We start from the raw sequence: 13,985 nt of genomic DNA, 5'->3' as shown, positions 1-13,985 counted from the left end.
TACAGCACCCTGCAGAATGAGGGGCTGGTCCCACAAGAGGTGCTGCATTGAGAAGCGCAGTTTGCATGTTTCTCATAATTGAGAACGGGAGTGCCTTCATCCTTCCCTCCTCTGCATTCCTCCTAAACCGTCTCTCTAAAAGGCAAAGCATATGTTATTGGCCAGTCTGGTCCAGATAGCTGTAACAGTCCTGATAGTCCTGAATCCTGGGTATGAACAGGGGAAGTGGAGTGTGTGTGATGGCCTGCTCCACTTCTATGGTAAGGGCTTAGCAACCTAGACTGTGTGGGACCGACCTTCCAACACAGCAAAGTGTTACTTAGCAAAGTGTTAGCACCACAGTGCTTTTCTTGGCACCTGGACAGTGAAGGAGCCAGTGATGCCCAGTGCTACTGTAGCTTCTCAGCTACAGGCGGGCTGGTATAGAGCAAAGCAAACCTCAAGCAAAGATCTGGACTCTGCTTTGCTCTCAGGGGTATGAGATACTATTTGTAAGTGGAAGGGTAGGGCTTATTAGTCCATATAGAAGAAACAGATATCTTTCTTATTAATAAAAACTTTATTTTGACACATTAAAAAAATCTATACATTTCTTAGACTAAAATACAGTTTTGCATCAGTATTCTGGCACAATGTCAGTTTACACAGAAAATCTAAGATTAGATCAGCCCTGTTAACTTCCCTTCTCTTCCCGCATTCACAGCTTGCAGTATAAAACATTTCAGGTTCTCAGACAACAATAAACAGTGTCACATTTACTTTTCCCATTCCAGAAGGAGGTGGCATTCCACTGGAAAAAGGAGTTACTTGATCTTGATCCAATGTAAATCACTAACCCAGTCCAGGGGGTTGACTGCTCTGTTAGGAGTACATGTGAAARATGAAAAACTTGTTTCCACATGATGCTTTGATGGACTATGACAATGCAAGTATTATTTGAGCTATTGCCAAGCCTTTAAAATCTATTCAGAAGATTCTCCTTCCTCCCTAGGATAGTTAGTGTAATCAGCAACACAATCCCACAGTATAAAAATAATTCCTTCCTACAGGTAGAGGATTACACCTTCTTTCTTGCTTTGAAGCTCCAGAGCAAAATGAAAGCAGGACACAGTGGATGTGGCTGTGAGGTGTCAGTGAAACGGAATATGAATTTTCTTAACTGCTACGAAGGTTTTGTGTAATATTTTATACCTGTGAAACCATGTTCTGCATGGCTCCAGCCAACTTCTGGCAGTTCATTTCTGGCCTACATAAGAAACAGAACAACCTTTTCGCTTTTTACTCCCTCTCCCCCAAGGTCCAGCCACTTCTCTTGGGGAGAACAGGGGACTAAGGCAGACTTGCTGCACTGCTGAGAGCATGCAGCAACAGATGGCAGTGCAGCACAGCTTATAAAATGCCTGGGAGCAGGAGAGAGACCCAGGGTCCTTTCACACAGTGTGATATAAAAGGCAGCAGACTAGGGCAGTGGTTGGTGCTGCCAGCTACRATTCAGCAGCTCCTCAAGTGTGGAATCAGGCAGTCAAGGGCCTTTTGCAAAGAATGCATAGAGCTGCCTGATAGCTCCCCTCTTCTCTATCTTTCTACCTTTTGCCTTCCTGCCTGCCCTCTCAGGGCTACATCCTGAGCTGCTGCATATGGTTCTGGTTCTGAAACAAGTAAGAGATGCATTGTTTTTCACCAGTGCATCCAAGTTCCTGGCCTCCAAATACAGCTGCATGTCCAACTGCCAAGACTTCAGTAGGATTAAAATTAACATTTCAGCCAGAAGTAGAGTAACAGCAAGTACCTCATAAAAACTTATTTTAAAATGGTAAAAAGGAATTTTTGCAATCACTTTAAACCAGCAGTCTTCAGATTGGCTTTGTGAGATCCTAGCTGTAAAGCAAACAAGGGGGACTAGAAGTCCTCTCCTTTCCCATGGCCTCAGATCTCCAGTGACATCGGTGATTCTGTTCATGTCAAATTTCATACTACAGCTCCCGCTGACCAGCAGGAGGACACTTAACCTCGCTGATCAGGAGGAATGTGTGGGAACTGAGGAACTGCCTGATCCCTAGAGAACAGTGCTAACCCCAGCTGTTTCTCTTTCAACAGGTGTTCAAGGAAAGAGTCTACTGCTTACACGGGTGCCTGGAGAAAAGCTAAGCTCTGTACCTGTCAGCAATGGGAGCCAGTCTTTTGCACTCACCCACTGTTACTGTTGCAACTGCTAGTCTGAGTGGGACAAGGGAAACTGCTGACTATCTCCTTGTCTGCTGCACTGTTTCTCTAATGGAGGAGCCTTTTCACGCTGAGCAGGGACCCATCCCAGTACCAGCACTGGAGCACATGCAGTTCTTATTTCAGGGTTAAAATTTCAGACTTTCATAGGAACTCAAGTCAGCTCCCAACTTCTGCTAGATTTCAGGAGTATTCAGCATCCTAATCTCATAAAAGCTTTCTGAAATACTTACCTGCCCACTTTTTACTCAAGCCAGAGGGGAGAGGAGCAGCACTTGAGGAATGGCAGCCATTTACATTGCCGGCGTGTTCTATCGCATATGCAGAGAGGCTAAAGTTACCTTTAAACATATTGAAATTAGTCTAGTTCTGCTAAAGTTAACTGATGGTTTTGCTCTGAACCCTGGCAACTTTGGTTCTAAGGTGAGTCCCATGTTTCTGTAAAAAGGTGCCAAATACTTAAAATACCAAATCCTGCTTGGCCTGTTCACACATCACTTGACTGCTACAGTGAGACAGGTGAGTAGGATCTGACGGTGTTTGCTAGTTTTCTGCTAGTTCTAACTAGCAGAACCTCTGTCAAATGAATGTCAGGTAGCTTAGCTTCCAAATAGATGTTTTCAAAAGGATTCACGCGACTTATTGTTCCTAGAAATATTTTCATAATTCCAGTATCACTGAAGAGCTTTGGCTTCATTGCATCAGCTTGCAAACACTGCAATACACATCACAGCTCTGTTCTAGAATAGAAATTCTCCCTTCCATACATGACACCCACATCACAAAAGATAAGTTTCATCTCTTCTCTGATCCCTCTAAATACAAAAAAAAGCCTTGAGATCAGTATTTGCTACAGAGCACATGAAATACAAATTTACTAGTCTCCATGATCTCTCTTGTTACATGATGGAAATAACAGCAGAAGTAAAATAGTTGAAATTGCATTTAAAAATTAAATATTGAGTAGACTTCTGTCACCCCCAAGAAACAAGCTAACTGCAAGCAATGCTTCAAGCAAGTCTTTTGGGTTTTGTTCTGGGGAACTTTTTTTTTTTTTCACAAAGGTGAAATAGGATTTCTGTGGTGATCATGCAACACATGACCAAATTGTTCAGGAAGCAATGGACTTGAGATGTTTAGATTTAGAAAATAGTATCTGTACAAGCAAAGCCATGGTTTTAAAAACACAGATGCTTACTGGTACCTACTTTTAAACCTTAGTAATTTTAAACCTTTTAAACCTTAGTGCCATATTCAATACAACATGTAATATGCATTAAGAAACAAATGATCACTGCTTCATGATTACGAGTATACATCTGCTACATGCATTTTATTCTGACTTCATAATGTACATTCACAGAATACATTGTAACCATTCAGAGCAAAGCACTAAAGTGCATGTCACGAGGGCACATTATATATGTTGTCTCAAATACTGGCTGATTCAAGCAGGGCTTGCCTCTGCTTTGTATCCCCATTTTCTGCTGAAAGAGTAAGAGCCAGCATACCCTGCTTGCTCCCTGAAAGGGAGCACTGGAGCAGGCTAATTGCTTGCTGTAGGAAAAGCCCTTTCAGAAAGGAGTAACCACCCTGAGAAGGTACTGTAAGGAAATGCTGGGAATGACTCTTGGATAAGCTGCTGGGTAACTGGGCCTGTAACTGGGTTTCCCCCTTTAAGTTCTCCCTTTTGGGTCACGCTTTCCTAATGCAAAAACTCCTCAAGTTACCATGCCAAGTTAAGGCCACATGTAAAACTCAGTCCTGTTTCTGGCATGGATGTGCTCAGTCTATCCGTGGAGCAGGGCTGAAGTTGCAGAAATGAGGGTCTGCACTCCTAATCACAGCAAGCACAATGATGGGGTGGTGTCATACAAAAACAACAACAAAAAGCCCTCAGGACTTGAGCTCAGCACCTTCTCCCCCTCCCATTCAGTCCAGGTAATATCCTGAATCATTGCCTTGGGAAGGTGATGAGGCATGTGCTAAGATCAGTGTGAAAAAGGAGAGCTGATACTCTGCCACTTGGCACTCCTTTGCTGAAAAAGCAATATAGAAACGAGAGCTATGAGAGGGACAAAGATTCTCGAGGGCTGGAAGAAACAATAAAGACCTCACGCTGCTCAGGTTACAAATCAAGTAGAGGACAAAGTAGTGTGAAAAATAAAATCTGAGAATTTAGAAAAAGGTGCATTTGTTTTCCTTTGAAGCCTAACTGACTGGAGACTATGATCCAGACTGTCTGCAGGAACTAGTAATCACCTTGGCTCTTTTACTGAACCCAAATTATCCAGCCTGAACCACTAGCCCTCAAGCACTGCTTGGGTCACTGGACCTTCCAAGGAGATGATTCCTCCGCCTTAGCTGTCTCATCTATTCCCTCTGCAGTGTTATTCCCAGTGCAGAATCAGCATTACTCTCCAGTCAGAGCTTCCCACAAAGCAATCCCTATACTTGCCTAGAAAACCAGCTGGCATGTAGAATATTTAGTCCATCACCACTGGCAGCCGCCAGCACCTTTACTGCCAACCAGGGATTTACATTCAAAGTGTCCTCCTACTCTACTATCCCCAATAGTGAAGGAAAGAAAAGCATTGTTTAAATTTGTCCTGAGAAGTTCTCTCTTTGGACTTCAGTTTTCTACTTATCTCCTTGCACACGACAGGGCTGGAAGAGCGCAGCTTGCAGTTTTGTTGCAAATAAGCTTCAAGAAGCATCCAAAAGCTTTAAAGGGCCACTAGAAAGCCTTGCATGTGGACGGAATGCATTTTGGTATGGCCACTTTGTAACTGACAAGCTCTACATGCCAGGTATATGCTCAAGAACAGTGCACAAGATTTTATTAAAAACTTCATAATGATATAGATATATCACTCAAACATTACAGCTACCCATAGAAAAGTGTTGCCTGTATCTTTTAAACACCATGTAAATAAAACAAATTTATTTGTAAAACAGGATAAACTGTTATAAAACTGGTGCACAGTCAAGTCATACAAAAATACAAAATTTGTTTCCAATTGCAGTCCTGTTATGAATTAAGAGAAAAGCCCCCACCCAGGACTTCCAGGGAGCAGAGAGCCTGTGGAACGTGTCATGGCAGAAATATGATGTCAAAAATKAGCAGAATCCAAAGCTTCAATAACTTCCATTAACCTCCAAACTTCCAAACCAGATGGAAACTACGGTTTCTCTGGAGCAACTGGGTGTGTGATAAGTCTCTTAGCCTTGAAATCCTATTCCTAGGATTCCTCTGAGCCAGTTTTTAATTTCTGTTGCCAAACCCCACCGATCTACACAAATGTTCAGTGTTCAGTGGCCACTGCACTCTCAGAAGTACAGCAGAAATGCCTTCTCTCCACAAACTAAAGACTGCTCCAGTGCTTCTTCTAGGTAGCCTGAGAGCTAATTTGCATTGACAGGCCTCACCAGTGCTCCAATTTAAATCCTAGGTTGAAATTCTAGTCCGGTTAACACTTAAACAGATGTGTGACTTGCATAAGCTCCAGACAGCTCTCCTCATGTCAGTGGAACTACAGACACTGTTCAGTTAACAAGTGCCTAGGTACTTCAAGGATTAGATCTTAAGTCTTCTTGTCTCACCCTTACCTACCATTTATAAATGTATTTTTATTTTCAGTATTTTTCATACAGTTTGGTTTCTGTGATATGAAAAGAGTAAATCCTTTTAACTGACTTACTGAAAGAAACCTAAATAAGTTTAAGTATCAAATTACTTACAGAAGCAAAAGTGAAATATTTCACCATCACCAAAAGTTAACAGCACTGATTAGTTACATGATTAAAAAAAACCCTTCATCAGCAATTTAAGAGTCTGGTCCTCTGAAAGGAAGCACATAAAGAACCACTTATTAAACCTTGGTGACATGAGTGGTAAGTTTCTCTACCTAGACATACCTCTCCATTTGCAAAGCTTCTGTAAAAGGGCTTCTCTCTTTCAAAAAATTTTCTTGAATGGAGTGATCAAACCATTGAGGCATTATTTATTTGTACAGAGCTTATATTTAGTGCAATAAGTTTAAAAATTCTGCTCTGAAATATTAACTTTACCTTAACAAAAATAGTTTTCTTAAAAAAATCGTAACAAAAGGAGTATATCGCATAGACAGATCATGAGTTCTTAGCAAATACACTTTTAAGCATTTACCATTACAATACACTGAACAATTGAATATTAGCATTCATATCTGGTGAGTTTCCAGAGTGAAAATAAATGTAAATATCTAAAAATTAAAAAAAAGAGTATATCCCCTGTGGTTATGTGATAACTTTAGGCAAATATTCTGGCAGTGACACTTTCAAAGAAAGGTTTCTCTGCCCTTTCCTGTTTTACCCACCTGCTACAGTACATACAAATATGGATGAAAAAACAGGCAAGGAATGGCCCCTTCCCCCTCCCAAAGCTCTCCAGTGTTAGGTGAAATAAAGCATATACAGTACTTCTTTTGTATAGTAACAGAGTTCATTTCTCTTCCCATCCCCAGTATCCTTACATCTAGTCATGATTTAATCATGAGTATGGCTAAGACTGAGCTTTAATAATCTGTTAGTTCAACTGCTCATACGGAAAATCCATACTCTTCAAAGGAGCACTGCTGAAGTGCAAAGGAGGCTACTGAAGTCAGGGTGGGGGGGAGAGGGGAAAGTAAGGTAAAACAGGAAAAAATTGCATATAAAACTCATCTTTCCCCATTTTCTAGTTTCTGTAAGCAAGGGCTCCCACACACCTGAATACCTGAGGAGTTGGTTATTGTGATATCTGATACTGAAACAAAACTACATATCCCCCACTGTGCCCCACCAGGGCTGTAAAGTAAAATGTCTGCTTACAAATCAGTTAGAACTGAATTAACTCTCACTGAAACCACCTTTTAAAAACCTAAATTTGATTTTTTTTTTAATTTGAAGGTTTTACTCATAATTGTCCTGAATTTAATGTAAATTTAAACAAATCAAACAAGTAAAATTCTCAGCACACTTGCAGTTTCATGAGAAATCTGATATTTGATTTTCTAAACCCAATCATCATTTAAGATCATCTTTACAATGATACCTCCTCCAGATTGTAAAATATCAAGCAGATAAGAATCAACATTTCCATGACCACAATGAATAATTAAAAAAATGGAACAATGATAAAGCTGCTTGTAAAAGCCACCCGTATGAAAAGAGTACATGTTTCACAAAAATAATTGTTAAAAAAAGTATTAAATCCCTGTTCCTTTTCTCTGATTTTGGCTGTTTTTTTTATATATATATATATATATATATATGTATATATGTATATATATATACTGTTTTGGAATGTCAATGGGTTCCATAATGGCTGGCTAGTTTCAAGATGAACTTGCTCCAGAGGCCTAGAAAACAAAGTCATACAGTACAGTCTTAGACAAATGCCAAAGGATAAGGAGAAACTGAGTCAAAGGGGTCACTGGAAATTGTAAAAAAAAAAAAGTGTGAAAGATTTTTTTCTTGTGCCTTGACAGTCTCTTTGGAGACAAAAGGTCCTAAATGTTTCCTCACCTCTGCTATTAATACCTATTTAAAATACAACTGTATTTTGGGGATTTCACTTTTAGAATGAATTTTCATGCCTAAGAAATATCCATGCTTAGAGAAACTGAGGCAAAATAGTACAGACTCACTTTTTAAAAAAAGTTTCATTTAATCCTGAGACACCTAATKTTGAGATCATGGGCACTACTATTACAGAATATACTTATGCATGATCCTATTTGGACAGTAAGAAAGGCCTTTATCAGTGTTTCAGGAAAAGGTATCAGAAATTACACAGAGGCAATTACTGCTACCTACATTGCACCCAATTCTCGTCAGGAAGCGAGGTCCCAAAGTTTCAGACCCTATGCAGTCGGAGCTGAACACCCCAAAACTGAAGACCACTTGAGAAAATAAGGCTCATCAGTTCCAAAGATGACTATCAAATGAGCAGAACTGTGAGTATGTCAGCATATGACATTCAGGCTGAGAGTCCCAAGGGCTCAGCATCCCCCAGCAGTCCTAGGAGGACTTCCAGTCATTGCCAGGGTTGAGTGCCTAGAGTCAAGTTTCTAAAAGAACAAAAAGACCCCTGACTTGCAATTGCTTGGTTTGTCTTTTTCAAGTGGAGTGGATAAAAGTTCTAATACTCAAGTTTTAGGCAGTCAGGTACAAAAGTTTGGGTAGAAGTCTGTGCTAGCTCTGAGGAAAGCATGAGTGGGAAACCACTTAAGGTAAACCAACAGTCTGAATTAGAGGTTAAGATAAAATTTTGGGGTTAGATTTTTTGAGCCTATCACTAGAGGATGTGCAAACCCAATTTTCAATCATTCTAATGGCAGCTTTACATTTATAGTGCTTAAACCTCTTAGAAAATCCCAACATTAGTGTCTCTCTGTTCAACTGGAATTACTCCCTGAAAGAAACAGTAAATGAACATGGAACTAGTTTTTAAAATTTAAGAACATGGCARCATTTAGGCATAAGCAAATCTAGACACTGGTATGTTATAATGAATAGCAAAACACGCAAAGCTAAACATCTATTGATTCTAGAGCAGGAATTCATTCCAGCTAGGTCAAAAAGTGCTCATGCAACATGGCTTCACATACATCATTTAAAAAAAAAAAAAAAAAAAAACTATTAGCATACATTTGGATTCCACGATTTAAAAAAAATGTTGTCCACTTGGTAAGGAACTGAGTCAAGCCCCAAATACTCTGTGAAACTAATGACAGAATACTATTTTATTTTACAAAGTCATATTGCACAATGACAAATCATACCTTGCCCAGCCTGGCTTCTCATCATATGCTCTCAGTTCTCCACCTTCCAAACTCATTCTCCTATACTGATAACTGTATTATCTGTACCATTTACAGCTGTTCCTTATTCCAGGCTACTCAGACATGCAACGCCTTCCTAACAGGCACACCATAAGTAAAACAGGCTGCAGAAGCATAAATGATGCATTGTTCACTGTCTCTGTATCTGACAGTGTGAGATGGAAAGAGCACACAAGAGACAAGCAACATAAGTAGTTGGCAATAAAAACAAACAACTGGGAGAAATGTCATTTAAGCAGGTTGAAAGGAATCACTGTATCCAGCCCCTTGGCACTGTATAAAATAATTTGGTAAGAGCTTAAATGCCTGATCCTACTTTGCAACCATGGATGCGCTCAGTAGTGCTCTTCAGGCTCTTATACTGAATGCAAGATGAGCAAGAATTGTTTAGTTCAGCACTGTAAAGAGGATTAAAGTCAGAACAGACTAATGAATTCCAGAGTCATCTTATTTTGAGAGTGCTCAGCAGTGGGGGCTGTCTGTGTACATCACCTAACATGCACTACTAATCCTAATGAAATGATACTGCTTTTGTTTCATATGACACAGTTCCTTTCATCTTACTTTTACAGGAGATGGTCTCAGCTGTGACAAAAACTCTGCCATCCAGGTGATAGGCAAGCTCACAAACAGAAAAAGCAGAACATCTTGAGTGATACAGAGAACAAAAACTTCTCCTGAAGAAGTGCAGTCAGTAAAGACAAAGAGGGAGAGGAAGTAAAAGTGAAACTCTTGGAGGATCGCCACCTCCTCATCTGCACCTACCATTGGTTTTAGCTCTCTGCCCTCAGCTCCACCTCCCCGGCCAGCTTCTTTCATAGATTTTCTACTATTCTCCACAAACTCCTGAAAAACAGTAATAAAGTGATATGCAAACACCTGCTTTAGATACACAACTTCACAAAGATGCAACTTGTGAACGCAAATGTGAACATGCTTCACAAATGTGAACATGCTTCTCCCACTTCTTTTGGTCAGACTTCTCTGCAAAATGTGAAGAGCCAGCCACAAGGGTCTCCCTCACCTGATTCTGAAGAACTGGAAGCCAGACAGATGTTTGTGTTAAGTACTGTTAGAACTTTCACATTTACCACACAATGCTCTCCTTTATGGGAAAGAGAGGTAGGAGTGTGATTGTCACAAAAACAAAGATCCCAGTTACTACATCCATCCTGTCAACAGTGTGGAATGTTAAAACTCCATTAAACAGAAGAACTTGGAGTTAACTACTTGCAAAACATTGCTGATTTCCCTAACCTCTCTGAATGGGGCTTTTAAATTTTTTCAGATATGAACAACCAATTAATTGTATACTCTTCCGCTAAAGAGATTACCAAAGGTGCTAATTCTGCTTTTGCCTTTTATTTTTCCCCTCTCTCTTAAAGGCAAGCATTCTGTAGCATATTTCAATAAATTTTAGGCTGACAGTGTTTTGTGATCTCTCCAGTTGACTAAAGAAACCTGCAATGCTTTTATGATTTATCTATGCTGTCTTTCTAGACAGGATGCTTCATTTTATTCTGTGCTAAAAAACAACTCATCAGCTAGGATTTTATTTATTTTATATTCTAGATTCTGTAGTGTTTTACYAGAATTTTAATTTTAAATTTGAATTCTTGAGACATTTTTCCAACAAGAGGGCAAAAAAATGTTAAGAAGTCATAAGGGTTTTCTTCCAGCCTACAACACCTAGGGGTACATTTTACAGGGACATCTTCTGTGGTTGCCACTTAAAATAGGGAAAAAAAAAAAGAAAAAAAAATCAAGAAAATCAACTCAGCAACAAACTGGCAGCCTAATTATGGCCTTAGGAGCAGAATTTTACATCTTGATCTCTAACAAGAATGAATAGGGGATAAAATGGAACCAACAAATAAGAAATGAATTCTGCAAAGGGCTTTTACATAGCATCCAGGCTCCAAAACTCTAGGATGTAAAATCTCTTGTTTCAAAGTGTGACAGACTGAGAAGCATGCTTGGGTCTCTGACCATTTGAAAGAAGAAAAACTTTAATGTAATTACTATTTACATGTGTTTGTGTTTGGGGAGAATAATCTGCTATTTGCTCTCTTCCTCTTCCCAAGAGGAGGTCCTTCTTAGGAAAGTGAAAAAACAAACACTTTCTTCTTGTTTTGCTTCTTTTTTTTTGGCAAAAAATTATTTACAATAAATGATACCTATGGCAATGATTCTGTAAGAGGACACTTCATCTGACAGCCAGCGAATAGAAGCCAACAACAGCGATGCTAAAAGGGGGAGGCATCATTGCTTACCTGATACTCAGACTACTCCCTTTGCTTATATCAAGTCATTAGCAGGACAGAAAGGTAACCCAGCTAAAGCAAGTGACAGTTTTCTGCCCAGCTTGAAAGCTCATCCTGCTCTCAAAATATCCAGCTTATGGAATCATATCCTCAGATTTCAGGGAGTGCTGAGAAACTCACCATGAGAACTTTATCCATGTAGAATTCCCTCCCAGGGCTTCCATCGTTGTATTTTGTATCAATAGCAAAACATAAGAAGAGGACATCAACAACCATTTCATAAATGGAAAGGAAGCAGTGAGCAACCAGGAATGCAAAGAGGCAGACAATGATGAGTGGCAGCACCCAGATGGTGTAATCTCGCTGGTAGTTCAGCAACATAATCCCTGCCAAACCTGTACTGCAGACAATCAGGACCTGAAGGAGAAAACAGAAAACAATTCTAATGAACAATTCTAATGTCAGAAGCCCTTTGATTTTTATTTTTATTTTTTTTGACCTACGCACTTCTTGTTCTGCCAGGGCTAGAACTGAGGGTTGCAGATGCTTGTGGTAACCTCCCCAACCTCCTGTATTCTTTTGTGTAAATGATGCTTTATCAGTGGCCCAGCATTTGAATATATCAGATTGATTTCAAACACATCTTCAATGCAAGAGGCATCTTTCAGAGCTCCTGAAAGCTAATTATATTTATATCATGCTGTCATTCTTCTAGTGTTATAGTGTCAATTATAAAGACCCCAGAACCAGAGGCCACTAACCAACTAATGTGTCGTTGCTTGTGGTTTGGGGTTTTTGTGGGGAGGATGAGGGTATCTTTCATTTTGCTGGAGGAAACAACTTAGCCAAGCTGAGCTTGTGTTATCACTTTCTCATCTCTATACAGAGAAAGTAGATCAAAATTAATGTAAGGCACATTACACACTGATGTGTAATGTCCTAGAACTACCATATGTATGTCTGTGGCCCTAGCAGATGTTTTACTGGGTACCATTTTGGTCTTTGAGAATGACAAAGAAACTAAAACAATTGCCATGACCGCTCCACATTTTGAGCATTTTCTGAACCTTTTATTATGAACAGAAACTAAACCCACCAAAATGTAAAATGCACCAGTTTTACTGTATTATGAAAATGCTGGACTGGACTGGTAGAAGAACTAGGCTGGCAACCTAAGCACTGTTTAGCTGATACTATTTTTAGTATGCTGCACTCTTCATTTAAACACTTCTGTCATCCTTGCATTTCTCTAATAAATTGAAAGCCATTTTTTTCAGGGATACATTTCTGCACTATGCATTTCATGATCTCCCAGCCACCTTTATCTTTGTTATGTTTTTCTTTCTCCTCACATTTCATTGATTTAATTACTGGATTAGAAGTGCAGCCCACAGTAGTCTGATTTAATAGAAATAAAAGAACGTAGGAAGGAAGACCGTTCAGTCCAAGTAGTGTCCAAATGCTTGAGGACAGGTGATTCAGTGGATTAGTATTAAGTATTTCAGTAAATCCTCCTTCAGGACAAAATCCTTCACTGGATAAGAATAGTTCATTGTTTTCTTAAAGTATATCTCCATCAGTTTTTGGAGACAGAAAAAGCTGACTGACCACAACAATTACTCTAGTCATCTTCTAATTTTCAGAGTAAAGGTAACTTAGTTCCCTGAGCTGACAGTTCCTCAGAGCAGGATCCTGTACTATCTTCCAGTCCAATTTTGTCAATAATGTGCCAATTTTCTTCGAAACCCTGGAGATTCCTTACTAAATAGAATTTTGAGGAAATGTCTCCTTTCCTTAAAATTTTAGGTTTTTAACCACAGATCCAATCAAAAAGTCAAACTTCTGGTCACTTGTCTCTTGACTCTCTAAAAATAAATACATGAAAAAATTTTTTTATTTTTCTCTAAAAAATGTCAACATCTAAAGTTCTTTTCTGATCAGTTTTACTTAACATAGGCAGATGTTTATCCTCCCCTTTCCTGGATGGCCCCTTCCTGATAGGGTGCAACTAGATGTGACAAAACTGCATGCTAGGAGAGAGGAATTTGAAGGCATTTTGTATCTGAGATGCAAGCCATTACTGAGGAAAGCTTGCTGCTCACAATAAATAAACAAATAAATAAAATAAAAAAACTTTGACATACCAAGGTCCCTAGCAGTATACAGTAGACATACCTTTCCTAGGAACAGCATGAAATCTCCAACTGTATTTATGGCAGCCACTCGCAAAGCATTCTCCACTAGAATAACAAAGGCATCCTTTGCTGAGGTGCAGAAGTTGGTACTGTTGATAGCTGTGGCTGTATATGCATTCTGGGACAAAAATGAAGCCTTAATTACAGATTGATCAGATGTTTCAGACCTCCCACTCTAGAATTTTTGTTCAATATCAGTTAGGAGGGGACTTCAGAGAGCTACCTACCCCTTCCATAACAGGAAGTGCTTTGTTTCACAGCAGTAGATTTAATAATAGACTTCGCTACTTGAGAAATATCAACATGACCAGATGATACCATTAATTTCTACAAAATATACTCTTCCTTAGAGATAAAAAAGGTTAAGAGCGGTATTCTGAAAAAAGTTTCACAGGCTTTTATGGGGGAAGAGGAGGGGGAAGAGGAGGGGGAAGAGG

The 13,985-nt window shown here is 39.5% G+C and overlaps 1 protein-coding gene across 3 annotated transcripts in view; it reads right to left on the bottom strand.

The window, feature by feature from the left end:
* Positions 1-549: 549 nt before the first annotated feature.
* SLC44A1 (solute carrier family 44 member 1) overlaps positions 550-13,985 on the bottom strand; it is a 69,823-nt gene continuing 56,387 nt past the window's right edge. For 2 of the 3 annotated variants that reach the window (XM_026078205.1, XM_026078215.1), the window contains exons 13-16: positions 13,529-13,666; positions 11,534-11,770; positions 9,855-9,935; positions 550-7,604 (exon numbers count right to left, since the gene is read on the bottom strand). In XM_026078205.1, coding sequence (XP_025933990.1) covers positions 7,581-7,604; positions 9,855-9,935; positions 11,534-11,770; positions 13,529-13,666 — 480 coding nt within the window. In that variant the 3' untranslated portion in view covers positions 550-7,580. Of the gene's footprint in view, positions 9,936-11,533; positions 11,771-13,528; positions 13,667-13,985 lie in introns of all 3 variants that reach the window. The other variant, XM_026078197.1, reaches the window with a different exon arrangement.

Source organism: Apteryx rowi, unplaced genomic scaffold, assembly GCF_003343035.1.
Source record: "Apteryx rowi isolate R43461 unplaced genomic scaffold, aptRow1 scaffold_113, whole genome shotgun sequence".
In the NCBI taxonomy this organism is placed as follows: Eukaryota; Metazoa; Chordata; class Aves; order Apterygiformes; family Apterygidae; genus Apteryx; species Apteryx rowi.
Note: the sequence above shows the minus strand (reverse complement) of the source record. Positions and strands in the feature narration are given on the sequence as shown.